Source organism: Gavia stellata, chromosome 10 (assembly GCF_030936135.1).
Source record: "Gavia stellata isolate bGavSte3 chromosome 10, bGavSte3.hap2, whole genome shotgun sequence".
In the NCBI taxonomy this organism is placed as follows: Eukaryota; Metazoa; Chordata; class Aves; order Gaviiformes; family Gaviidae; genus Gavia; species Gavia stellata.
This window is the reverse complement of record NC_082603.1, coordinates 15,916,349-15,941,920: the sequence shown is the minus strand read 5'-3', so window position 1 is coordinate 15,941,920 and position 25,572 is coordinate 15,916,349. Positions and strand designations below refer to the sequence as shown.

Here is a 25,572-nt window from a genome sequence, read left to right as displayed (position 1 = left end):
CATTTATCAAAACTGTTGTTTTCTTTCACTGGCTAAACTTCTTCAGTCTTATTTTACCATTTTGAATGTAGTAACGAATGCAATTCACAGGTCAAACAAGCAATTACACCCTTTAAATCCACACAAAATGCTTTATTTTAGGTGCCACACTGAGCCATAGCCTTCAAGCCTTACTTCTATCTCTTTCCTCTTCCACTATGTGTTACTGAAGGTTTATGTCACTGTGCTACAAACCTTCAGCACAACTAGTCTTCCCTCCATAGGCTTGTTTTATGTTGCCTCCATCTTTCTCTTCCACTACCCACCCAGCCTCAGGCTTACACTCACATTATCACATTGCAACTGCAACTCAATTTCAATGGCTTATCTTGGCAGTCCTTGGCACAGAAGCCGCCTTTCATGAGTTGCTTGATAAAGCTGTTACTCATTCCCTTTGCATTCTGATCCCTCACAGAAAACATTTTCACTGCAATATTTGAAAAAGGACTATTACACTTAGGAGTTGGCTAATATTACAAAGTTGGGGAACAAAAGGGAAGAACGTAACAGCAAACAAAACCAGAAATTGTGTCACTTTTACACTGCACTGGTGGCACCTCCCAGACTAGCTGACCTACACAATGTACCATATCCTTCCTTCATATCTTTACTTTAGCTAGATTTAATAGTGACATTCCCAAAAGATTCAGATTTTTCAAATATACAAAGAAATGGTTACATGTTAAATATACCTTAAAATATTTCCTTACCTTATCCAGAGAGAAGGTTTTAGTGACAGCAAAGCCCCATCCAGCTTCAAAAGCTCTTCGAATCATTGAAGAGCTAGTAGTAGGGGTTGCACTGGCAAGGCCGAAAGGATTTGGAAACTTCAGTCCAGCCATTTCTACAGTGATGTCTACTAAATCGACAGGAGTATAGAAGAGTGGTAGTTCTGGAACACTAGAAACTGCAACATGATGTAAGGACTGTAGAAAACAAACAAAAATCACAGAAATTTTTGCTGATTAATTTTTATGTAATTAATTATTAACCCTGATAAGGGAATAATTCATATATAATAACCAAAAGTTTAAGTATTCTGTATCCAGACTTGCAAATCAGCAAAACATGCAAACACTTGCATGTGTAACGTCTTCTGTCCAAATAGCATTCATGCTGAAATATTATGCCATGCTGGAAATAACTGAAGAATAACACTAATGAAACAGTTATTTCACATCCTGTACTGCTAGCTTGGCTCAGTCCAAAGGTTTGTTCAGCCATTCTGAACAGCCAGCTCTGCTCCCTACAGCAGCCAGCAGCAGTGAGATTGAAAAAAAACGAGGGTATGCACAGGTAGGCCCTTTCTAGTTTTCTTCCCAGGTGCCAAGCTATAAAAAGTTTAGGGACTTATGAAAAAAGAGGGAAAGCATCCATGTGCAGGATCACTCAGCCTTAACTCAATGTATTTTGAACTCCTGCACCTTTTTTCCCCCCTTTTAAAGAGTTTATCTAGCCTACGCAATGGCATACATAACAACATACGCAAAACCGTTATTGTTTTAATATTTAATTGCATTAATACGAATACTTCAAGGGTGACAAAAATTAGACTCTGATTTGGGATCAAAAAAGAACATACACATTATGGCTGTGACACCACAGCTGCTTTTGTTTGCGTTTTAAAGACAGCTATTTCTCTGGAGAGTCAGTGAAAGGCTTTCAACGTAAATGTTGCATCTAATACTGTAAAAATTGTAGAGAGAAAATCTTTTTCCATGTACGGATACTGAACAGCATCCTAATCAGGCTGTGGTGGGTAGAATTAAAATCTTTGCTCACTCATATGGTTGACTCAATAAAATCACAAAGAAAGCAGGAATTTCTAATACAGAGAAGCCCTACACAGTCTGTGTTCCTAGTAAGTCCCAGGATAAGATCACAGCAGTTTCTTCTATCCTTAAAATGGAGGTTTCTTCAGCAGGACAAAAAGACCCACTACTGGAGGTGTGGGGAAGATTTTCTGTAACAGAGTAAAAACCTCAGCCACTTACAAATTGCTGCCTTTCAGGTTGCCCTATTTTTTTTTTTAAAGGGACTTATTTACCCCAGTTTTACCTGTGAAAACTAATAAGCATGGATGGGATGAGGGGTTTTTTGTTTGTTTTAGTGTCTATTGCTTCCTAGGCTGGTTCAAAACCTGAGAGATCACATGTCTGTTTTGTTTTGGGACTGCCTGGATTCACATCTCAGATTCTGATTCCTTGGACAGAGAGGATACTTTTGGGGGCCAAATTTTCTGATGGCTTAAAAGCACTGAAAGTAGTGGAATTGTCCTAGCCTGAACAATGCAAACCTGACTGCGTCCTTAATGGTGGACATTTTGAGAAAAGCTGATTTTTAAAGATCCCTAACACATGGGACCAAACTCCCTTCAGCATCACAACCGCTCCCAGCCAGGAGCCAATGCAGCCACACATCCCCCATTTCCTCCCTCCTGAGGGCTCACTGCTTCCTGCATGTCATACTCCACAGGGCTGTTTCCTACACCGGAAGAGTCTGAATTCTTAGAAGACCAAACAGCCCAGCACTCTACATCTCAAAAGCTTTCTTAACTAACAAATCAAAGAAAAAGAAAAGAAAGAAAAAACTAAAAAAGAAGTATTGTCTTTTGATTATTTTGGGCTTGATTTCATCCTTTTAACTTCTTTTTAGTCTTTCTTAACTAAGATTTTAACTGCAAAATGTTGTTTGCAATGCCAGAACAGAAATACCTGGATCACAGGATTGAAATTAAAGCATTTTTAAAATGTTAGCACTTTTTGTCTCCTACATATTTGGAAGTGGGGATATCTGCTGAAACCAACAATGATATACTGAACTCTTACACTGAACTCTTTGATTTTAATTCTGTAAGAATGAGAGCAAAGAAAGACTTATGGAAAAGTTGTTGTCCAATTCCACTCTATGTGCACATGTGAGTAATAAACCTAATTTTCCATTTTGAAAGCAGTTATTTGTTAATCCATTTGCTATCCAGAATTGTTCAAATGTTCTCTGTGAATATATTTCAGTCTTTGGATCGCTCAGGAACTATTCATTACTTGTATAACTGTAAATATTGAGTGCTATAGACAGATAGACAGACAAATTAAGTGCTTAATATGCAGCTTAAGTTACATTGCACTGTTTTTTTTCCCAAGCAGGACAATTTAATCTCTAAAAGTTGTTCTCACTAAAATGAGTGTTGCTTGGAAGTGATTCTTAACTACAGACCCAAAATGAGCTTTCTGTGATAAAACAGAAAATAAATCCTATACAAGACAAAAAAATACAATGCACCAGAGCAGTGAAAGACTTTTGAACCAGGTGGTTGAATACACCCATGCAAAAATAGGCCTTGCCTCCTGCATGCCATCAGGCAAACTGGTCTTAAGCAACTTCCCAAACAACATGCAAACAGGCCTATTCCTCCTGCCAAACTTCCCTCACAAAGAGCAAAACCACAAACAATCCACCCAGACACACTCAAGCACTGCAAGATGTGCCTACTGGTCTGTTAATGATGAGGTGACCCAAGTGGAGGTGGCAGGGGGAGGAGATAAAAAAAAAAGGTTTCAATAGAGTAAACCAGTTCCTTAAAAACACACAGGGGCAGGATGCAGCTGAAGGTTCAGTAGCCAGTGGCTATACATCCTCACAGATTTATCTCCCTCCTTCCTATCACTTCCCTTTTTGCTCTATTTATTTTTTGCTGGTTTCTCCTTTCAGCACAACGCTTATAAAAGAAATAAATTTACTAAGCCCTGATGTGTTGTTTTCTACAAAGCAAAACTTTTGGCAAACGAAAATGTTTTATAGCTTCCTAAAAGCAAAATCATCTTTATAATGAAGGATTTCCCTGACATTGCACAAACAAATAGGAAAAGAAAGGCTTCAGGCAAGGGTTTATTTATAATAACTCTTCCCTTGATTTTTAAATAGAGGACAAAAAGTCCTCTAATTTGATGCCAACCAGCTGAGCCAACAATATTGCAGGTACTTTTTGTTCCAGTCACTGCAAAGTTTTGGATACTGGAATAGGGTGGTGAAAAATCCCCAGCACGTTGCATGCAGTGGCCCTACCTTACTGTAACCAGGATATGCCTAGAGGCAAAAGCAGCTCAGCCCTGCACTACAGACTGTGAGACAGGAACTCAGCTTTAGACCTGATACAATTTGTGACATTCATTTTCTTTAGATGGAGAAAATTCTTAACCACAGCGATATGGTCTAACTCCATTTTCGGGCCTTTAACAAAGATAGACTGTGAAAGTGAGTAGTTGTATTACTGTTATTTTTCACAGAGAGCCTTCTCTACAAATCCTACTGCCTGGAAGAGTTTTCCAGAATACTTTCATCTCACTCCTGCTTTCTCTGTCTTCAAGTCCAATCTTAAAACACATCTTTTCTCCCTTGCATGTGCTTCTTCTACCCTCTCTCTGATTATCCATTATTTAACTTTGTTAAATATGTTTAGACTTTGCTAAATATGTTTATATTATTTCACACAGTCTCAGAATGGCTGTGGAAGGGATGCCTGGGGACGGACCATCTAGTCCAACACCCTTGCTCAAAGCAGGGTTAGCTAGAGCAGGTTGCTCAGGGCTCTGTCCAGATGGACAGATACTTTCTAAGCTCCTTCCTGTCTTTCTGTTTCTGGAACAGACATATTGCTTACTCAGTGGTAAGCAACTAAAATACCAGGTTTCCCGCACTTGCGTTTAGTCCACCTTTTTGCAAATGGTGCTTTGTTACTTGTCTCCATGCTAGTGTTTCATATGTTGTTCTAGCTAAACAAAGGGACATTCAATTTTTCCTTTGGTTATTCTGAAAAAAAGCAGACAATATAACTAACGGCTTCAAAGACAAGCTTCCTGGGAACCACCCATCTTTGGTATTGATTATGAAATTATGTACGTTCATGCATGCTCGAGGAATATATGAGAATGGTCAACCCTCATAAAAGAATCAACAACTATACTCTTCAGATACAAAGCCTATATATTTTTTTGACAGCATAGATAAAGAAACAAATAGCAAATATACAATACCGGTTCAAAATAACACAGTGATGTGCTCAAAATTTGTATTGAATAGCGTCTTAGTGAAGTGCAATTTGTATCAGTTGGGATCCAGCCCTCTATTCTTTAAGTGTATCATGTACATTTCAGTCTAGGGAAAATATAAAAGAAACTGTCCACAGTGGGGAGATTACAGTAAAGAAAAAATAGATTTAAATAAAAGAAAACTTATTGTGAACCAGAGAGGTAAAGTCACTTTTTAAGAGGGATTTTAGTGAAAGAAAATGGCAGCTTGACTGCCACATATGTGAAAACGTTCCACAGGTAAGTGTATGCATAGAGCAGGAGTGAAGCATCAACGATGATGTAGCGGTCCAGGAAGAAAATACTGGAAGAATCGCAATGCAAGAGCTGCCTTTGCTCTCAAGGCAGGCATAGAAAATTAGAAGTTAGTCCTGCAATAATTGTGAATTACCCTGAATATAACTATTATATTATTAAATCCCATTCACTGATCAAAAAGAAATGAATGGTACTGAGGCACAGAAGAGAACAGCAGCCTGTATTGCTTCTGTACAAGATCATGAAGTCACTGTTGGACAAAAGCCAGGGCCATTACAATCCCCAAACTAAATAAATCACCAAGATTATTTTACAGAAATTTTTATGCCATTCATGGAATAATAAAAAAAGGTTGGATCCTGAAAAAATGTTGTGAATAGTAGATAGTTCCATGAATTGGGCCGATTCTGTTTGGATCTCTAATGACTTGCAAAGAACGGTTCTAGGAAGACTGACTGTTTTCTAACAGGTTCTACCACAGCTATCCTTAGTTAGGCTTTGACTGGTCATGTTTATAGAAACTAACCTGACACAGCTGCAGGCAATAATTTCTGAGATGAACCTATGCTTCACATTGTGGGAGTAATAATGTTAAGAGGCAGGAGATATTTAGGCAACTAATGATGGAAAGTTTCCAGCATAAGAGCAGCCAAGAAGCTTCTGTAAATAACTCCCAGTTTTGAACATAAGGCATTTCTGCTGGAGAGTCCTTGAGTCTGGATCTCATGCTTCACTTGACCACGTGCCAGCGTTTGCAATGATTTCAGGGCACATATCAGGCCCATCTGTTTGCTTAGCCTTTTGCCTGGAGTAGGTTGGGATACAAGCAGTGTGCCATTCAAACAGTGCATTCTGCAAGTAGTCAGGATGGTGTTTTTGAGTTTCAGTCTTTGACATGGTCTTGGGTTGGTTGAGAAATCCTATGGAATAGTTTTATTTTGCTAAAGGCTGACTGCATTATTTATAGATCCTAGTGCTGAGATAGTTGGCGATTTTGGAAATGGCTACCTATTCCTGTAAATAAAATGAAAATGGATAGATGGTATCAATGTATTTATTTAACATTTAATGTGTACTCAATTCAGACACTCAGATCACAGGAAGGTTGCTTGCCTTAGAATCTCACAGTAGAGAGAAAATAAGGTAGTGTGTAAGAGTGTTTTTTCATTTGATATCGGAAGTTTCCAAGATACAGGGCTGTGAACTGAACGTGCGCACACACACGCGCACAAAGGCATGCACGCATGCACATACCTACCCCTATAAAGATCTGGGTAACGCAATCCTTCTCTAAACAACTTCTTTAAAAAACAAACTCTCCTCCAGTCACTAAAATTTCTACCAGGTCCGAACACTGGTGAAGTAAATTGCCAAATTACAGCACTCTGCACCACAGCAACCAGATTTTACAAGGGCTGCACATCCCAATAAATGCCCCTGGGCAACCCATTCATCTAACAGCTGGAAAGGTGACACTTGACATTTGGAAACTTTCCTGTGAAGATTGCTGTAAGGCTTTCCCATTAGCTTCCTGGTGAGACTGTAAGGTCGAATAAGCTGCCTTGAAACCTGCAAAGGGTAACAAAAATGCTCTAATATCACAAGCTTGCCTGATTTAAAATTCTAATTCCAAAGCCATGACTATTCAGATTTTTTCCAAAGTATTCAATACATTCCAGAGGGGAAAAAAAGCAAGCTTTGAGGAGGAAGCAACACGAAAAAGGAGGGGTTTTAAGTGATGCATGCATTTCTAGAGGTTAAAGAGGAAGGAGACAAAAAGGAGGAGATACCCCCCACCCCCTATCACAGTTACCCAAATTCACTGTGCACTGAGAAATTAAGCAAGCAGGTCAGGGATTAAAGATGTTTCACACTCAGCATTTTCATGCGGTCTAAGAAGGCAGGACACAAACAGTGCTTTAAAACAAGTGAGAAAAAATATGCACAGATACTAACAACAAGCTTTCAGTTGAAGTATTTTTAGGAAGTGAAATCAGACCCCAACAGCATGAAATTGCACAAACATGCAATCAGAGAGGCTTTGAGCAGATGGATGGGGGAGAAAGACATCGAGCTGTTACAGTCCCAACTTCAGTTGTTCAAATCTCTTTTTGTGGGAGAATGAATCATGTATCATGTTTCTAAAAAGTTCCTTGCACTATGAACACAGTCTTTGTCAGCTGGTTCTCCACAGGCAGGCTGTGATTCCTGTCTCTGCAGGTTCCTCTGCAGCAACTCTAGACTTTGTGCTCTTTCTTTTACCGGAAAAATTAGGGCAGAGGTGCTCAGTCAGTGACACACAAGGAGCACCGAAAGGGAACATGCAGTTACCAGGTTTTTTAAGTCTGCACCCCTTAAACTCACATTTCTCAGGTAAATTCTCCTTTGCGTTATTTTCCTCTGTGCATTCTTGTCTCCAGTGTATCAGCTTCATCAGAGCAAACTTTGGTTCCGGTGTAGATAGTCTGAGAGCTCTGTAAACTGTTAGTACACTTGCACACTAAAAATACTAAAATTGTCTTCCCCAGGTAACAACATTGGCAGTATTTAATTTTTACTTTATGCACTATTGAGGGATTTTACTTTTTAATACTGATGGGCTCCTTCTTTTCCCCAGTTACCTAGTTAGGACTTCTACTTGCACTGTGTATTGTGCAGGAAGGCTTGCTACCTTTGAGCGGAAATCAGACCCGGGGCCAAGAAAATGTTGCTTGGATTTTAGTGTTAAGATAATGTAAGAAAGCTGGGTTCAGCTACCCAAACTCAAGTATGTGATCCAAGTTGAATGCCTCTATAATGTTCAAATAACCATATAATCTAGGTATTAGATCCTTAAAACTCGTATTTTTGATCTAAACCACAGTGAAATTATTTTAACAATCATAATGCAAGTATCTAAAAGCAGATAGAAATGGGAGAGAGAAAAAGACTTTTCAAAAAATCACCTGTATGTATCTGTGCATGTACCAGGAAGCTTGTTTTCCATCATTTACCGATTCCACTGTAGTGTTAGCAAGACCACCAATGTCACCCCCTGCAAAAACCCAGGGTTCACTTGTTTGCATAGTTTCCGGATCTACTTCAGGAAGACCCCATCTGTTAAACTTGATAGGTGCCATGGCCTCTCTGACTGTAATTAAAGTGAACGACAAGTATGTTAATAGAAGAAACAAAAAAACTGTTGCTAAAATCTGTCAAATATACACAGACGACAATTAGAAAAGCAGTTCCAAGTCCTAGTTCTTTCACTTAAATGTAAATTTACTGTAGAAATTAAAAGTCCTTTTATATACATGAACATTTTTGTTGAGCTAGTGGGGGTATGTAATTACTAACAGGACTCAGACGGAACAACATGCATTATATAGAACACCAATTCGGTAGTATCAGAGAAGTAACCAGTTCCTGTATGCCTGCAAAGCCAGACTTACGTACAGGATAAATGTATACAAGTGTCACAAGAAGTGACTGACTCGACACAGGCTCAAGAAATAATTGGTGCTAATGTTCTTCTGGTCACTCCCTGAGAACACACTGCAATTCCCAGAAGCTGGGATTCACAAAGTCATTGTCACTGGCATTATTCATCTCCCAGGGAAAAAGTCCAGCACTTCTGAAAATCCTATTAATGAACAATACTAACAAAGGAAAAATAAATTTTCTCCCTTTCGCTCCACCCATGGTTTTGTACTGCATTTACCATAGCAATATGCTTTTCTCCTGAATAACCTACCATGTACTCTCTTGCGCAACTTAATATGCAGCATATGATTTTTGAGGTCTAAAATGAAAAAAGAATGTTTATGATACAATTTCTAGAAATTAATTTAGATCTCCAGAATTTACTTCCCACATTTATTAACCCTCACAACAGAAATGATACTCTGCTACTTTTTGGACAGGTCATTATTAAACCTGACTGAAAATTTTCAGATGGAATATTTTCTCACCAGGAAATGTTATGCTAACAAAGCTTTGGCTTTGACAAAGTGTGTTGGTTTTCAAGAAATTTAATTCTGAAAAAGATATATTTCAATAAAGTCAAAATCATCCTGACTTAATATTTAAACTCAGAACATCCTGAAAGTAAGGCTCACTTTGAAACTTGTTACGTGTATTAAGAATAAAACCATAAAAACACTATCAAAATTAAATGCTTGCATGAAGATAATACCTATTGTATCTTTATCACTGCAATTTCTGATGGTTTTTTACAGCATGTGTTAAGATACCTTAATTTTTTTCATGTAAGTAAACAGCATATATAGGCATTCTGCACATGAATTGCACAATAGTATGCACATGTATATTACTGTCCTTAAAAATAGTGTAGATGTGAAAATTTAAAAAATATTTTTTATACTGCTTGGCATTACAGAAATGGCATTAAGTACACATAAATACTCAAAAAAAATCTTGCTCTATATTAACATGATTTTTATTATTAATTTTAAAATTATTTTGTTATAATCACAACAACACTTCAAAGTAGCTTCGTGAAGAGAATCACTTTTTCAATAAATATTTTTAGCAAATGTTGATGGCATATATCAAAATGAGGGGGGTTTATATAGCTTTGTCTACAGGAACTGAAGATTCTGCAATAAAAAGCAGCTTAAAATGGCAATGTCCCTCAGGGACATACCACTAGCAGATGCAGATTGCCAAGGTCAATTAAACTGATGTAGTTGTGCTGTCATATATGTAAAAGAGGAACCTGCCAGTTTAAGACAAGAATATTTTTCCAATACGAGGGCAAAGTCACAGTATTGCCCCAGCGCATGCCTGAGTATACAGCAAGCTTCAAATGCATCTTTCTTGCACATCATCGTGATGGAATTTTCTTCCCAGGCTCTGTATCTCCCTTTACCTCCAGATCATGTATTAGAAGTGTATTTCAAAGTGGGGGCTGTATATATCTGGGGCAAAATAATAAAATAGGAATCAAGGCATAAACATTGTCACCTACTTGTCCCACCTACGCTCTCTTCCTCACCCTTGGCATACACAAATATCCAGAGGACTCAAATCCAAAGTATTTTTCGCAATTGGTTCAGAAGCCAGGATCACAGAAGACAGTTTTAAGCTGAAACACTGTAGCAGGTTTTCATACCAGAAGTATTTAATCTATCTTCAAGACCTATTGCTTGCACAATTGCTTCCACCCCACATATACTTGTGGTTTAACTTGGCAAAAATAATATTTGTGTAGTAACAGAATAAAAAACTTATGAAATGGTGTCCTTTAAAAATATTTAAATTACTGAAACATGACACCAAACACAACCTTCAGACTGAGACATTTTTGAGTCTGGAAAATGAGTTTTTTAGTTTGTTTGTTTGGGTTTGGTGGGTTTTTTGTTTCTTTTTTTTAAAAAAGTAAAGTGCTGATAATGGCTGATAGTTTTATTAAGAATGCTTCAGTAATATTTATAAATCAATACATTACCTTTCTCTTTATGTCTCAGACTGTCTATACTCCAAGAAAGCTTTTGATCATCTCATATTTGTCATATATAGGATAACTTATTGCACGCAGTGGTAGCATGCGGTCTAGATGGTTCTCACAGGCTAAATACATACAGGCTTGTAAAGACATGTTTGGAAAAAACCCAGAGGAAAACTTGGTGCTGCAGGATTTGGTATCAGGGATTTAATAGATTACTTTTGTTTCTCTGAGACAGGACTGAACCACAGTAAAGGTGTTAGAGAGCAACATGCTGTTGGAGATGTTTTTCAGAGGAAATGGTGTAAAACTGGAAGTTCTGACTACTTATTTAATTTCATCTTGTGGAAAAATTGGGTATTACCTCTGTTATCCTGGATCTATTACATTTCTCAAATCTATCTTTGGATTGTTTTGTGCTAAAATAGCTGTCTGGACATAATTATACCAAAAGCTTTTTGAGTGCAAAGAATGCCCAAATTACCTTCTCCTGAAATATCTCCCCAGGGACTGGGGATTTGTCTGCCTGATCGGTATTTTTAAAATTGGGAAAGAACATTTCCCTGATGGCAAGGTTGATATGGTGTCCAGCAGCTATTTCCTTCTGTCTTTTTTGTAATCTCCAAGATTTAGGTTGAGTAAAAATAAGGGCATGATTTAAAAGCACCTTATATAAGAGTTCCTAATGTCCTCACAATTTGGATCTGGTCCCTAGGGCAACTGGGAGGCTGAAGGGATCACCTCCTAAACCACCTGCAGAAAGAAGGGGAGAACCTTGGTCTTGACAATGGGAAGTCCCTTCTCTGCCCCTGTATGGGGTGAGAGAGAGTCTAAGAGACAAACTTGAGCCTGAAAGGAGGTGACCCCAACTACCGGTTCTCTGAATTGCTGTTTTGCCACTGAAAAATAAACAAACTAGATACCTCATGTTTCTGTTGGTGCATGATTTGGGACAGGGGTAAAGAAAAGAGTGTCTTTTAAATCCCTGCACCCTCACACCCTTTAAAGTTTAAAACTAACATAGCTTTTCTCTTGAAAATTCAAAGTACAATCCTGTGGCTGCGTTGCCTTCTCCTCCATATCCTGGTGAGATATTATATATAATTTGAAAAGATCCTTCTGGATGAAAGACAACATACAATTGAATTATTCTGATGCTATCAAGTGATGCTAACACAAATAACACCAAACAAAAGGACAGTTCTGAATATATATTCCAAATTTGCTATATTCACAGAGCAAACAAACACAAATGGAAAAGCAGCAGCAAATTACAGCACTTGCAAAAACAGTATTAAAATATAAGTGAATAGAGAAAAAATATTTTAATTAACAAAACAAATCAAATGGAAAAGATTCCTCAAATAAAGCTTTAAAAGTGAGTCTGTGTGTGTTTGACTGCCATGACTAATTATGTATCCATGTAATGTGTGTTCAATTTGGGCTTATTTAAATAGCAAAAATGCTCATTAGCTGCAGTATATCTGTGAAGCTTCAATAAACAGTTTAATGGTTTTTATGTTTAACCAATTTCATAAGTTCCTGTAATTTTAGCTTTAGTAGCTCATTAATGTTATTTTTGATATCCATCTTACAGACTTCCTTTACAGTGAATAGTGGCATTACTTAGAAAAATACAAATATACTGTAACTTTCTTAATCTCAAATATAAAACTACTGCTGTCACACGCACCAACAGACTGATTAACTGCTGACACTCCCCAGTCTAAATGCCCAGCAAATAAAGAAAGGCACAATAATGCTTCCCACAGCCTCTGCCCCACTAGTGTACTGAACCAGAACTGAAAAGTGGTTTGACTGGATAAAGCTGGGTCCAGGTATGCTAGGAGAGGCTCCTGCTGCAAGCTCGTACCGACACTGTTTTCTGCCTGTCACCAGCAAGCAAATGTGTACTGATGCCTATCAGGTGAAAGAGCAGTATTCCTGTTCTAAGTTAACATGAAGTCACTTTTGGATATTGGAAACTGGTAATCATTTCAGGGTGTGGAACTGCTGCACTCAAACTCACTCAGTAAACCTATTTGTGGAGAAAAATCCTATTCCAAATGACTCAGCAGGAAAACTCCTACCTGTTTCACTAGGAATCTTTTGAATCTATATACATTTCAGTTTTATCTAACAATTTTTAAAAAAGTCTGGTGACTGAAAGTCTATTCTGTGGGTGTGAGGCAGATGCTGTGCTACTAGGGAGACACCAGGTCACCCCTGTGGGCATTCCCAGCTGGGGCATCACAGCCACCTCTCTTCCTCCCTCCTAGTCTTTCGTTAGATAGTCAAGGCTTCAATGCTTTGAGGCTGAAGTTACCTAGTTGTCTGACCAGGCTATATGAAGAAACTCAACACTCCCTGCAGGTTCACTGGCTTCTGTACCATTTGAAGTTCTGTATTTGTACAAGGGAAAAGTAAATCTTTTTCACTTACGAGCTCAGAGCTCTGCAAGCTTTTTGCCTTTTTTCCTAGCAAATGCTTCTCAATCTATAGAAATAAATATTAAATAAGAGTCAGTTAAATAATAAAATTGTAAACTACTTGGGCAAATTTATCTTTGCTGTATGTTGAACTAGATTGGGGCGGGGGGCAGTAGTTATACTCTAGTAAGCCTTCTGGGGTTTGCTGCTGCACTTTCCAAGCAAGATGAGAGTCGTACTAAAAGTAAAAGCAAAATATCTGAAAGTTGTGACTGATTCCGAGAAATGTGAAATAAAATTTTACCCTTCAGTTACAATGCTATAGCTAGCTACTACCGAAAATTTAATAAAACATATTTTTGCTCACAAATAGCCTACTATTTCTGGGTTTTTTTGCAAAGGTGGTATTTGGAGTTTGCTTGGATATTTTTGCATTCCCCTTTTTCCTCTCTCCAGAAAAATAAAATAGACATTATCACACTAAGATTCAGCGTTCTGGAAAATGGGAATACTTCCTCTTTACTTCTGCCTGCTAAACAAAGTGTTGAACTAAACTTACGTTGCCAGTTCCCTATCCTGCCTTAGTCCCCTGTCCTGCACTGCATTTTGTAGTGCATTTTGAACAAGTGTACCTTTTTCCATAATTTCTCCACGGTTCTTGTCAGAAAGTCCACATTCTCTTCAGAAACTCAGGAAAATAAATCAGAACAAGGACGTTTGTTCCAGTGCAAAATTTTGCAGTCAAAAAATATTGTTCCCTTTTGCTTATCAGAAGAGAATAGATAAGAAAATGTTTATTCAAAGTTTAGACTTTAAAACCAACTGGACTGGTGTTAAGTAGGATATTGAGGCTGCACGCAGCACTAGGGAGTACACAGAATTACATTTGTATATATTGAGTAGTTGCAATTTGGAACGGTGACAGAGATATTTCAGTAATTCACTAATACGTCATAGACCTTCAAAATAACAAACCAAGCAAAAGAGCAGGAACATAAGGAAAGGTACAAAATTCTCTCACAGCTCTTTGTTTATCTGGGTCAGTTATGATGGCTTGAAGGCTTTGGTAAGCTATGCAGTAAAAAAAAAAAAAAAGCAGTTTGAGCTTGCAAAATCTTTTTTTTCAACAAGAAGCAAAACATTTTTCTTACTCCATCTGCAGTAGTTTGATTTGAACAATTTGTTGTGGGGTTTTTTACTGGTTTCAGCAAAGTGGTAACGCTCTTAAAATAGTCTAGAAAGCAACTCTCCTGTTTTGTCTATTAGCAACTTCCTGAGCATAAAATGGACTTAGGAGTGCATTTTTTTAAATTAATGATGCACTTATATGATTCCCAATGGGAGGATGAATACTTACTAGAACTGTTGCTTAAAAACACAATCGGCATTTTAACAAAACAAAAAAGACTAAATACCTACTGTGAGCACATAGAATCTCAGTTGCAAATTTAATAGGTACTGTGCAAGAATAAGAAACATCTTATTGAGGATAATTGACTGGAAAAAGCTTTCTAACCTATAAGCTATTTCTGCTCAGAAGAGCATTCACCCACATGCTTATGTCTTGTTAAACAAAACTTTAAGACATGAGCATCAAGTCTGCCCTGAACACTTCGCTGAACTGGGGCTAAGTCTGATTTTAATCCCTCTGGTTTTCATAGTATTTCATGTATTCTTACATCAGTAGCATCAGCATTTAGCAGTATTAATAACAAATAGGACATATCCTATTAGCTTAACCCACACCAAAACTGCATTTGCACTGATGTGACTTGGAACTTGATCTAACTTTGAAGAAGGGGCTGGGCATCAGTTTCCTCATGGCATTGTGCATTTTTTAGCACCTCCAGTATTTTCATCACCATCTTTTGAGGGAGAATACCTGAATATCTGCATGTCTTGAATACAAAAACACGCTTCCTTTTAAAAAAAAAACACTAAGAATATAAGATGCTTTTGGTGTTTGTTTTTTTCATTCCTTTTTGTTGTGTATGCTGAGGTAGCCTGGAGATTTGGTTGTAATCCAGCTCAATGGTGAAAAGCAAATTTGACTTTCATTAAGACAGCTTAGTCAAAAAACAAAGATTTAAAAGCAACTGAAATGGTATGCTCAAAATAAACACTTTATTCCCTCAAGTCTCAGTTTCTTTTCACTTTCACAATATCCAAAACAAATACCTTGCATTTTTCCTTGTAATTTGATTGCTATTCTAATAGCAGTTTCACCAAAAATACAGTGTGAAACTGAGGTGTATTGCTCACCCCCAAGGTGAATGACTCCTCTTTCATGATCAGCTCACTGCTTGACTTTGTTCCCCTCCCGTTTTATGTTGCTATTTCAAAACCTCACAACAAGTAATTTAGACAGTGAATGCATACTAGGAGATACAAGACTGGCACAGTATTATGGCTAAGCAACACAGTAAGTTCAACCTTTTAGCTGAAGCAGTTTTTAATGTGGGAGAAAACAGAATCACTCCTTTATCATAGGGTCTATGAATCACAAGACATACTGATTGTACAGGCTAATATTTGATTTACCACATGAGGTTCTAGAAAACCTTCCAAAAAACCTAAACACAGAGTTTTAAAAACAACAACAACAAAACTTTCCAAAATTCTCAGTCAAGTCAACTCCACCAATGGACTAACTAGCTTATGAATCTCTTAAAGATTAAAAAAAAAAATCTTAATCATCTTCTCCCTGCTTCCTGGGGGTTAGACCGAGCCCTAAAACATGACTAACACTGACACCAGAGTCTACACAGCAATACTTCTCCAAGTGGAATGGAAGTCTGTTCTCTCAGAGACGTAGACTGCACCTCCTGTGCCCTTTAGAGCAGGAGGCAGCCCTGAGTAATTAGCACTGTAGGTAGCTAGGTGTAGTTGCTGTCTAGGTAACAGCCTAGGCTGCATGAACCTATGCCAAAGTAATAGTAACACATGCAAGATAGGAATGCTCCTGGAATTCACTTAACATGTTCCTCAAGGAACCAGGCTGATCCTTCTTTTTTGCTGTAGGGGAGAGTTTAGACTCTTCTCATGGCTGTATGATGGTTTAACTTTATAAACAGCTGGACTGGTGAACAGGAAGTACCGAGTAACTCATTCAGATTACAGACAACTCTGCTAGTGGCTATATTCTAAAATTCTTCAATGGGACCTATAATTTATCTTCATTAACTAATGTTTTGTCTTCCTGTGAAGTCAGTAGACATTTTGTATAGTCTTACCAATAACTCTAGAAACTCTTACTATCAGAAAACTCGTTTCTTTATCTTCATTTAAAACAATGTTATCTATAAGGCATAGACAGAAAATGCAGATGTGAGAAGTCATACATTTTATGTGCCTGAGGTATGTCCCCAAACGCTACTAGACTCTGCTTAGTTTATTTTAGATTTACGATTCTCCTTGATTGAAAATATTCGCAAAACCACATTATGCTAAGAAATTTTGAAATTCCCTTTACACTGGCAGAACCAGCATCTGATTACCAAGTTTTCTGGTGACGTGCACTCTGAGGCACTTGACAAGTCCTCTGTCAGAGCATTTATACCCAAAGGACCATGACAACATGTCATGGGGTAGTTGGCTGGCATGACCACGCCCTGGAGAGGTAGGCACATTGATCACTAATGCTTTCAGAACCTGCTAACCTTGATGAGTGGAGCGTCTCCAGGCTGAAGATCTATTAATTTTATCAATCTGTCTTCTGCTGAGTCAGTGTTTTTTACTTTCGAGGCACATATGATGTATGTGCCTGAACTCTAAATCTAACCTAGTGTCAGAGGAGAACAGTCTGAGCTCTGCTCAGTTCCCATGTCCTTAGTTGTACTCAAGCTCTTCATCTCTCTTTCTGCTACATCCAGACAATTCGTTCAACCTCTGAAATACCACCTGTGTGCCAATTTCTGTATCTTTACTATGAAACTATGTAATATTTAATTTTTAAGACCAAAGCTTGTAAAGTGCAACTAAATAATGAGACCAGCTGAGACAAGCACAGGTGAATTTAACAAATACTGTATATATATGGACAAGAAATGAGTGATACCCAGACCAGCTGAACCAGAATAATCAATCTGTCTTAATTCTTGCTTAATTTAATAGGTAAAAAAAAGGTTTCAGAGATCAGACCAGTTTAGTTTAAAGTTGTAGTACAATGAGTTTCTCTAAAGTTAATTAGTAAGACCAGAAGAAATCCTCAAGAGTATTCTTTGAGATTCCATTTGCATTGAGAGGAAAGCAAGATATACACCGAGCAACTGCACCTCTAATCTGAGTTCCTGCTCTATACAGTGACATACAGAAAACTGTTTTGTTATCAGACCCTCAAGATCTGTTTTAAGAGGTATACCTAAAGGACAAAGAAATTCCTGTGAAGAGGACCAGCAGTCACAAGCTGTGTAACCTCCAGAAGACTCATTTCACAAAACTGTCAAAGGACAGGAAATGGCTGCAACAACAATCAGCTTTTACAGAATGCATTAGTCAGGGTTACCTTTATTGTCGCTTAAAATGGAGCCAAAGGCACTGATCACCATATCAGCTTTCAGACGGACAACCTGATCCTCATCTTCTTTCCAGTTTCCATCGTTGTCTTGTTCAGTTCGAACAAACTCCACAGCAACAATTTGTCCACCTCTAAGTACAACTTTCCGAGGGGAGAGGAAAGGCAGAAATTCACACTTCTCTTCTTTTGCGAGTTCCATCTGTAGAGTAGAAGCAATAAAATAAAAACACAACAATGTTCAAGTTATATATATGAAAAAACCCCCATAAACCATTTTTTGACTCAACACGCTACCACGCATTCTTCTGTAGTAGAAGTCACCTGTGTACTGTATACAGTCATCTTAATATCAACTTCAGAGCCTCCCATGCTATTAAATCAAGCAGTCCTACACAGTGGCACTAGGTAAATTTGCAATGCAAATATTTCTCCAATATAATTTCTTATTGTTCCCTGTTACTTTGAATATCTATAACTCCTTTGAGGACAAAAGAGTTACCTTATGTAACTATCTGTGTCTTTTAAGAAGAGGCTCATTATTAATTAAGTGCATGCCCTGATTTGTGTTTACTATGATTTTAAGATGTTATTAAATGCTGCCCACCATGTGCAAACAACAGTTTTCTGAGTGACAATCCAGACTTAAGATCTTCTGAACCTCTGCTGTGGTAAAACTGCTGAAGTCAAACAGTATTTTGTCTTAGCAAAGACTTCAGGATTTGATTGTCTATGTTTACACAACAAAACCTTTTTGAATCACACAGAATCACAGAATCATTAAGGCTGGAAAGATCTTTCATGTAATATCCAACCTGACATCATTTTAGCATGGCTATTACTAGCTGAAGCTACTTTTATTTTCTTCTTTTCAAGGCCACTGCATGATTGGATGAATACAAACATTGACAACTTTTAGGAATTTACCCAGGCTGCTAAAAAAGATTTTGGTTCAGAGTGACAGCTGATTCTTGATTAGTAAGAATCTGAATAGCACATGTGTCTGGGTGTGCAATGGGTTCAGTAATCTCATTGTGTCTAGAATTCTTAAATGAAGAGCAACAGAAACAGAAGTAAATTATGCATCAAGAGACCCTCTACTACTTTTTTTGTACCTCCATTCCCCTTCTATAAGGGAGATTGATTCTAAGATCTACCAAACTACCATAAATCTCATGATAAAGATGCATTTGATGTCCTGATATGTGCAAGTATGCAAAAGTATGTACCAAATAAATGATAACAGGAAAAGACCACCCAAATAAGAAAATCTAACTTGAAAAAACCCTCCTGTAGTACAAATACATTGAGGAAGCAGAGTCAGTTTCAAAATGTGCAGATGTCCTGATAAATGCCAAAGTGCAAAGCCAAACTAAAAATCAAATTGAACGCTGAAACTTGTGATGAATGACATTGCTCTATTGCCATTGGCAGTGATTCAAAACCAAAATCACTGTAAGTAATTTTCTTACGAGATTTTATAGGCTCCCAAGGCAACGTCAGGATCACCGAGATTCATTAGACAGCAGCCAGAAGGTATCATTCTAGGATCTAACCGTGACCTGAAGAGTCACCTACAGTACTCAAATGGCTGTTTGATCTCTGGGGTGCTTTACTGTATTTTCTAATTTACAAGAAATTCTACCCCCTGTATGCAAATGCAACTCTCTGACTTTACAGGAAACAGGTACAACTGAGGAAAATTATTTATACAGAGACTATATAAAATGAGCCTCAGATCTTTAATAAACATTTATACATTTTAAGAGCATTTTTATAAACAAAACCTTAGTAGATGTCTTTTAAGTACCTATAGCACACTTTCAGGCCCTGTAGAAAAAACAACCAATATTCCTCCTAATAAATGCTGTTATTCAATTTTACCTCTTCTGGGACAGCCCTGATATTAGTGAATCCTTTCCTGAAGACCACAAACACGCGACGAGCTCCACAGCGTAAAGCAGATGTTGCACAGTCAAAAGCAGTGTCTCCTGCCCCAAGTACAATCACAGTTCCACGTATTGATGGCAATGGAGAGTGACAGGCACACATCCCTGAAAGATGAAAGGAAAACCCCATTTTCAAGTAGAGAAACCATTTCTGCATGACAGCTCAAAACGTACTTGTACTCAAAGCAGTGTAAAATTGCATCTTACAGTTTCCAAGCATGGAGTGTCACTATCAAATTATTCTGCTTCACTGAAAGACAGTTTTATTCGCGTTTTTAAGATATGCTCATATACATAATTTCATAGTCAGTACTCTAAGCAGCTGCACCTTTCTATCTGGAAAGAATTCAAATGACAACACGTTTGTAGGATTGTGGGTCCTGTCAGGTTGAAATTAGCATTGTGAGATCTTTTTATACAAAAAGTAAGTTTCTCTTATCAGATTCATTATCCTCCCAGTAAAAAAACCCAACACCTTTTAACAGATTATAAAGAATAATACTTGGTATTTTTCAAAAGATGACCAGTTATTGATAGTTTTGTGTAACAGTTTCTCAAAGTTAGTCCCCTCAGTCAGTTTTCTCCAGGGCACTGACACTGTTCTGGCTATGACATGGCTCTCGGAGGCTGTTCTCTAAGGCAGCTGAACATGAGGGAGAAAGAGTATTATTATTACAGTAATTCCTAGATTTCCACTGGGAGAAAACATTTAAGCTATAGTGGCATTCTAGAAACAATTTGCAAAAAGTTACATGGAGAGAATGACAACATTATGTGTTCATCATCTACAGATTGTATTCGATGATTTGATTATACAAGAAATACTTAGGTAAACTGATGTGTGTGTGTTCCTTGTATGAGACTGTACTTTATCACAAGTTTAAATACAACTAACTGTTGATTAGGCAAATTAATGCAACTTAAAAAATAATGCCATAAACAATATAAAGCTATATTCTCAATGAGCCTGTGATAATTTCAGTCAGGAGGCGCAAAGCTGGCCATTTAATCATTCCATTGTAACTCGTCTATCCTGCTATAGTAGCAGCAGATTTTCACATGCAATTGTAAAGAAACACAAGTATCATTCAAGGAAACAATGCTTTTAATTTAGAGATATAAATGGAGTGAGAAGCAACATCCTAATACATATATTCTCTCTCCATTTGTAAAATGCTTAATGTATGGCAAATGTTAATCATTTTCCCCCCATGTGTATGACATTGCTTTTACTATTTATTTAATAGGCTTCTTATTCTAAAACTCTCTCAAAACTTTTCTCATTTATTTTTAATGAACTTAATCCTTCACAAAAATTGTACGTTGTGCAGTGGAAAAAGCACAAGTGCAGCAGGGGAACGACAGCTCAGAGTGCCATTACGGGACTAGTCTAGAACGGATCAGTCACAGCAGCCCTCTTTGCTCTTGGTAACAAGGCTAATCCCAAAGTAAATTCACGTCTATGTGTTTGCAAGGGGAACCCCTTTTGGAGGAAAGTATATTAACAAGTGGTATTCAGAACCGAATAAGCAGGCAGAATATGTATTTTACTTTGAATAAGTCTATAATGTCTATTAGAGAACTGTCATAGTAAAAAAAAAAAAAAAGAGGATAGAGCAGGATATAGGACGTGTATATTTTATTTTAAAATTCCATGCTTTAGAGAGCAAGAGGTGGCTACGGCTACAGGTAGACACTAGCAAAATTAAGAGACCATGTTAATTAACAGATAATACCAAAGAGATATCTATTACAATCAGTCAGAAAAGGTTAGTTCTTCAAAGTTCATCCTTTTTTTCATTGTAGACTTAATATAAAAAAATATCATTACATATCCTGGCAAATCAGAGTGCTACTTTGCAACATTTTAAAAGATGCGGATCACAGTGATCCTCATGCAGGCAGGCAACTTACAGTACATGAGTGCTACATGTCCATACAGAATTCTATAAAGCATTTTTAGTCAAATTATTACAAGAGGGGATTGTTTTGCAGGATTTATTTTTCCTTTGTTAATCTACAAGTGTTTTGCAGTGCATATTCTCAATCTGCTTCATTTTTAAACACCTCTTTCTTCAAAAAAACCCAAAACACCCTTTTCTCCCAACCCACTTTGAGCTTAAGAAAACAGGCAGAAATAAGCATTTGATCAAAACAGCAGAGAGATGGGACAGATGGGATGCAGAATTTCCCTTCCTAAATATTTTCCATAAAATGGGGTAATAAACTTTACTTTTATATGCAGATTAATTTGCCACAGAAGAGAGATTCTTTAACACATTTTTTATGGAAAGCCTACTAACTAAGCAGGCAACCCTATATGATGCTAAAAGAAATTTCTGAATGCTCAGAAGAAAATCAGTTTGTAGATAAAAAAGGTATATGTGTGGTAAAATATGGGGTCATATGTACAAGACCACATATTGCACTAAGTATACGCCCAGAAAACTGTACATGGGATTTCTTTTTTATCAACACATTGAGGAATCTAGACCATGAGGGAACGTGGCGCAGAAATCATGAGCCCCATCTCATACATCCATCTGGGGCTTACAACTTCACATTCAGGGCTAATGAAAGCAGCTATACTCCTTGGGGAGCAAACGCAGCCATCTCTGTACTCAAAACAAAGATGTAAAAGCACAAAACAAGACTGCGTTTGGTGCCTATGAACTGAGTGTTGTCTTATTAACTCCTGGCATACTGCTATTGTCCTGAGTCTCAGACTGTATTTTCTTTGGGTAAGGAAGTAGTGCTCCCTTAAACATGTCTGTAAAACATACAGCACGTGACTTGGGATCAAGCAGAATTATTTATCAACAATATACACAGCAGCTGCTTATATGGGTCAGCAACACCTTCTTTAAGATCAGATTTTTTCAAGACCATCTTATATATACTATTTATATCAAGATAATTTATACAAATGAGAAGCTTATGACATCTTTTGAATATAATACAAAATAACAAATATAACTTATTAGGGGTAATGATTTGCCATGTGCTTAGATTTTTTTATATATGACTATTTGCTTTACAGCCTCTAGGACTGACTTTCCTGACCACAGCCCTGAGGTTGCAACTCACCAACAGAAAACCTGCCCCAGACCTATTCATGGGGAGGTGCTTCATAATTGGATGTGCTGCTGTGTAACCAGCAGTCCAGATATATCAAATATCAATAACTGCTAATGACTTACTGAACATGATTGCAAACAAAAATGTAATATCACACACCTGGTTTACTTGCCATTGCTACCAAAGGTAGGAAGTCTTTAGATGTGTAGAATCCTTGATCCATTCTCAGTCCTTGGAATATACTGTCTCTGTTTGGTTCTGGCAAACCTAAAATAGGTATTTTAAGGCATATCAGAACTAGAAGGGAAATTTCAATGACCAATATCTATTTCACATTACATACACATTCTCAAAAATGTCCTCAATACAAGCACTTTTACAAACCCTCAGATGTTTCTGAAAGAACATCATAAATGACTGTAGCTTCACGTTTGTGGTTTGTAGCTTACATAACTGGTGATCTTTTAATAGTACTGGCACTTGAAAAGAAGGTTGTCGGATAACCTGTGTACTCATATAACTCACACCAAAACAAATGCAGAGGAAAGGGTTAGAGAGAACAGAATATACAGGGTGCAAAAGCAGGGGAGCTACTAGGGAAGAGAAGACTCCTGTAAGCTTTTCTTGTGTTGCTTTACCTGCAGGCACATGTAACTCTTACTGCTGTGAAATGGTTTTGTTCCCCATGTTTTGAGGCATTTTTCAATACAGCTATTCTGCAGATAATACAAATGAGGCAATAATAAACAGCTTAACCAATGAGGAGAGGAGGACAAATGGCAATGCTGTAGATCCGTGTTATCTGCAAGTATTTGTATGCTGTCATTTTTTGCCATTCTTAGTTGTTTTCTCAAAACCATGAAGTCCTTATTGGGTGATATTTATTTATAGTTATTAATAGCACACATTTACAAAGAAGCCACAGGATACAGACAGGGATACACTTCACAACCAATAGCAGCAACAAATACCTTTAAATTAAAAGAAAGCAGCAAAAAGCATCTTCTAATTATCAAAGAGTATCTTCTCATTGCTGTGTGAACATTTGGACAGCACAAAAAACCATCCTAGCTGACACAGAAGTTAAAACATTTTTTTCATGCAAATGCAATGATCTATCACGGTATTTTCAACAAGGCCTCGACTTTCATATTTACATCTAAACCCCCATAATATTATCAAAGTATGCTAATTAATAATTACATACTGAAATGGAGTAAATGTCAACAATTTTTCTAAGAAAACACACTAGAACCAAGGAGTCCTCAGAGCAAGCAGGTAGAATTAGAGCATGCAAAGTAATCCGTGTTCCCTCCATTCTCAGGCATGGATGGCAGCAAATTAATCTTTTTCCTCTTTGAGACATAAGGGTCTGGAAAACCCCAATAACACCATGTTAGTATCAACAATAAAGCAGGACTGCACTTTGAGGAGTGCTGTTCAAAGTAGGGAAGGTTTACGACCTTTTCATATTACTGAAGCAGCAAAAATCTGTCTCATTACAGCGTATGACCAGGACTCAGTCGTAAGAAAGCTTAGGATTATTTCATGAGTCACCTGATATGAGGGAAGTTTCTTAAACCTCTAGATCCCTGAATGAAGTTACTATAATACAAGAAGAAAAAAAAAAGTATACTTTTAGTTTTAACAGTTTCAGTGAAGAAAATTAAAACATGCTCTCAGTGAATTCAAAAGGCTTACAAGCTAAAAAGCAAATTAAAAAATCCTGAAATTTTTGCATTTCAAAAATCTCATGTTATTGAGCACTTTCTTGATCTCTATTTATAAAAAAAATCATGACTCAGTTGCTGAACACCTGACTTTCAAAACATCACTGATCCATAGTTGGATATTGAGAAAAATAAGGTTAGAAAATACTAGCACATACTGAACTTCAAGACCTTTGAATGCTGTACTTCCTGGGTCGACTGGAGTATCAGCTAATGAAGAATGAATAATGGCTATTTTAAGAGGCTGCCCAAAATACTTAGTGCTATTGAAAGTGCAATATGTAAAATGCATTAAAGAAATTTGTTTTAAAACTGCATAGGTTTTCCTCTGTGTATATATTGCAAAATCATCTATGGCAAGAAGAGTACTTCAGAAGAAGCTTTCCGTGACCGCCTACAGGCAGAGGATAGAGTAATGCAACTATTTCTATTGAGGTATCCATAAACCAGCTCAGAGACCTCAGTTTGCTCTTGGGAGAAACACTCTTGTCATTAGTGAGACATGCAGTCTGCATTAGATAATTTCCTTTCTACCTAATGTCTAGCCCCATTCAAAAACAAGGAGAAACCCTCACAAATATTTTTTCCCCGCTTATTTTCCCAGCTTTTATCATCTCCTAATGGAAATGATTTAATCTCTAATAGCATCAGTAATTGAACTCCCATAGGCTGAAGAAGGAGTAGAATTAAGGCAACGTTGCAATGTTCATGGTTCAGTTTCATCACTAGTTCAGCATCACTGAAATCAAATGAGTTGGATTAAGAATGCATTGGATTCAATAATGTTTAGCCTGGCTGATATGACCAAAAAAAAAAAAAAAAACCTAAGAGGTAGTCAGTATACATAGCATTTTCTGCTATTTATTTTACTATTTTCATTTTGCTGAAAACTCCATGAAAACCAATTTTGTAATATTTACATTTGAAGGAAACGCAAGGAATTTTTCTCTTATACCTATAAACATGGCACAGTTTCAAGCTCTTTGCTAAGTGTCTCCTGGAAGTTGTACTGGACTCTGATGTATCTCCTTTTGCTGTTTAGT

The 25,572-nt window shown here is 37.3% G+C and overlaps 1 protein-coding gene across 1 annotated transcript in view; it reads right to left on the bottom strand.

Moving 5' to 3' along the window:
• The window catches only part of DPYD (dihydropyrimidine dehydrogenase), a 367,872-nt gene that overhangs the window by 174,764 nt on the left and 167,536 nt on the right, over positions 1-25,572 (bottom strand). The window contains exons 9-13 of the mRNA XM_059822172.1: positions 22,959-23,066; positions 19,657-19,826; positions 17,764-17,974; positions 8,330-8,514; positions 750-965 (exon numbers count right to left, since the gene is read on the bottom strand). Coding sequence (XP_059678155.1) covers positions 750-965; positions 8,330-8,514; positions 17,764-17,974; positions 19,657-19,826; positions 22,959-23,066 — 890 coding nt within the window. The remainder of the gene's footprint in view (positions 1-749; positions 966-8,329; positions 8,515-17,763; positions 17,975-19,656; positions 19,827-22,958; positions 23,067-25,572) is intronic.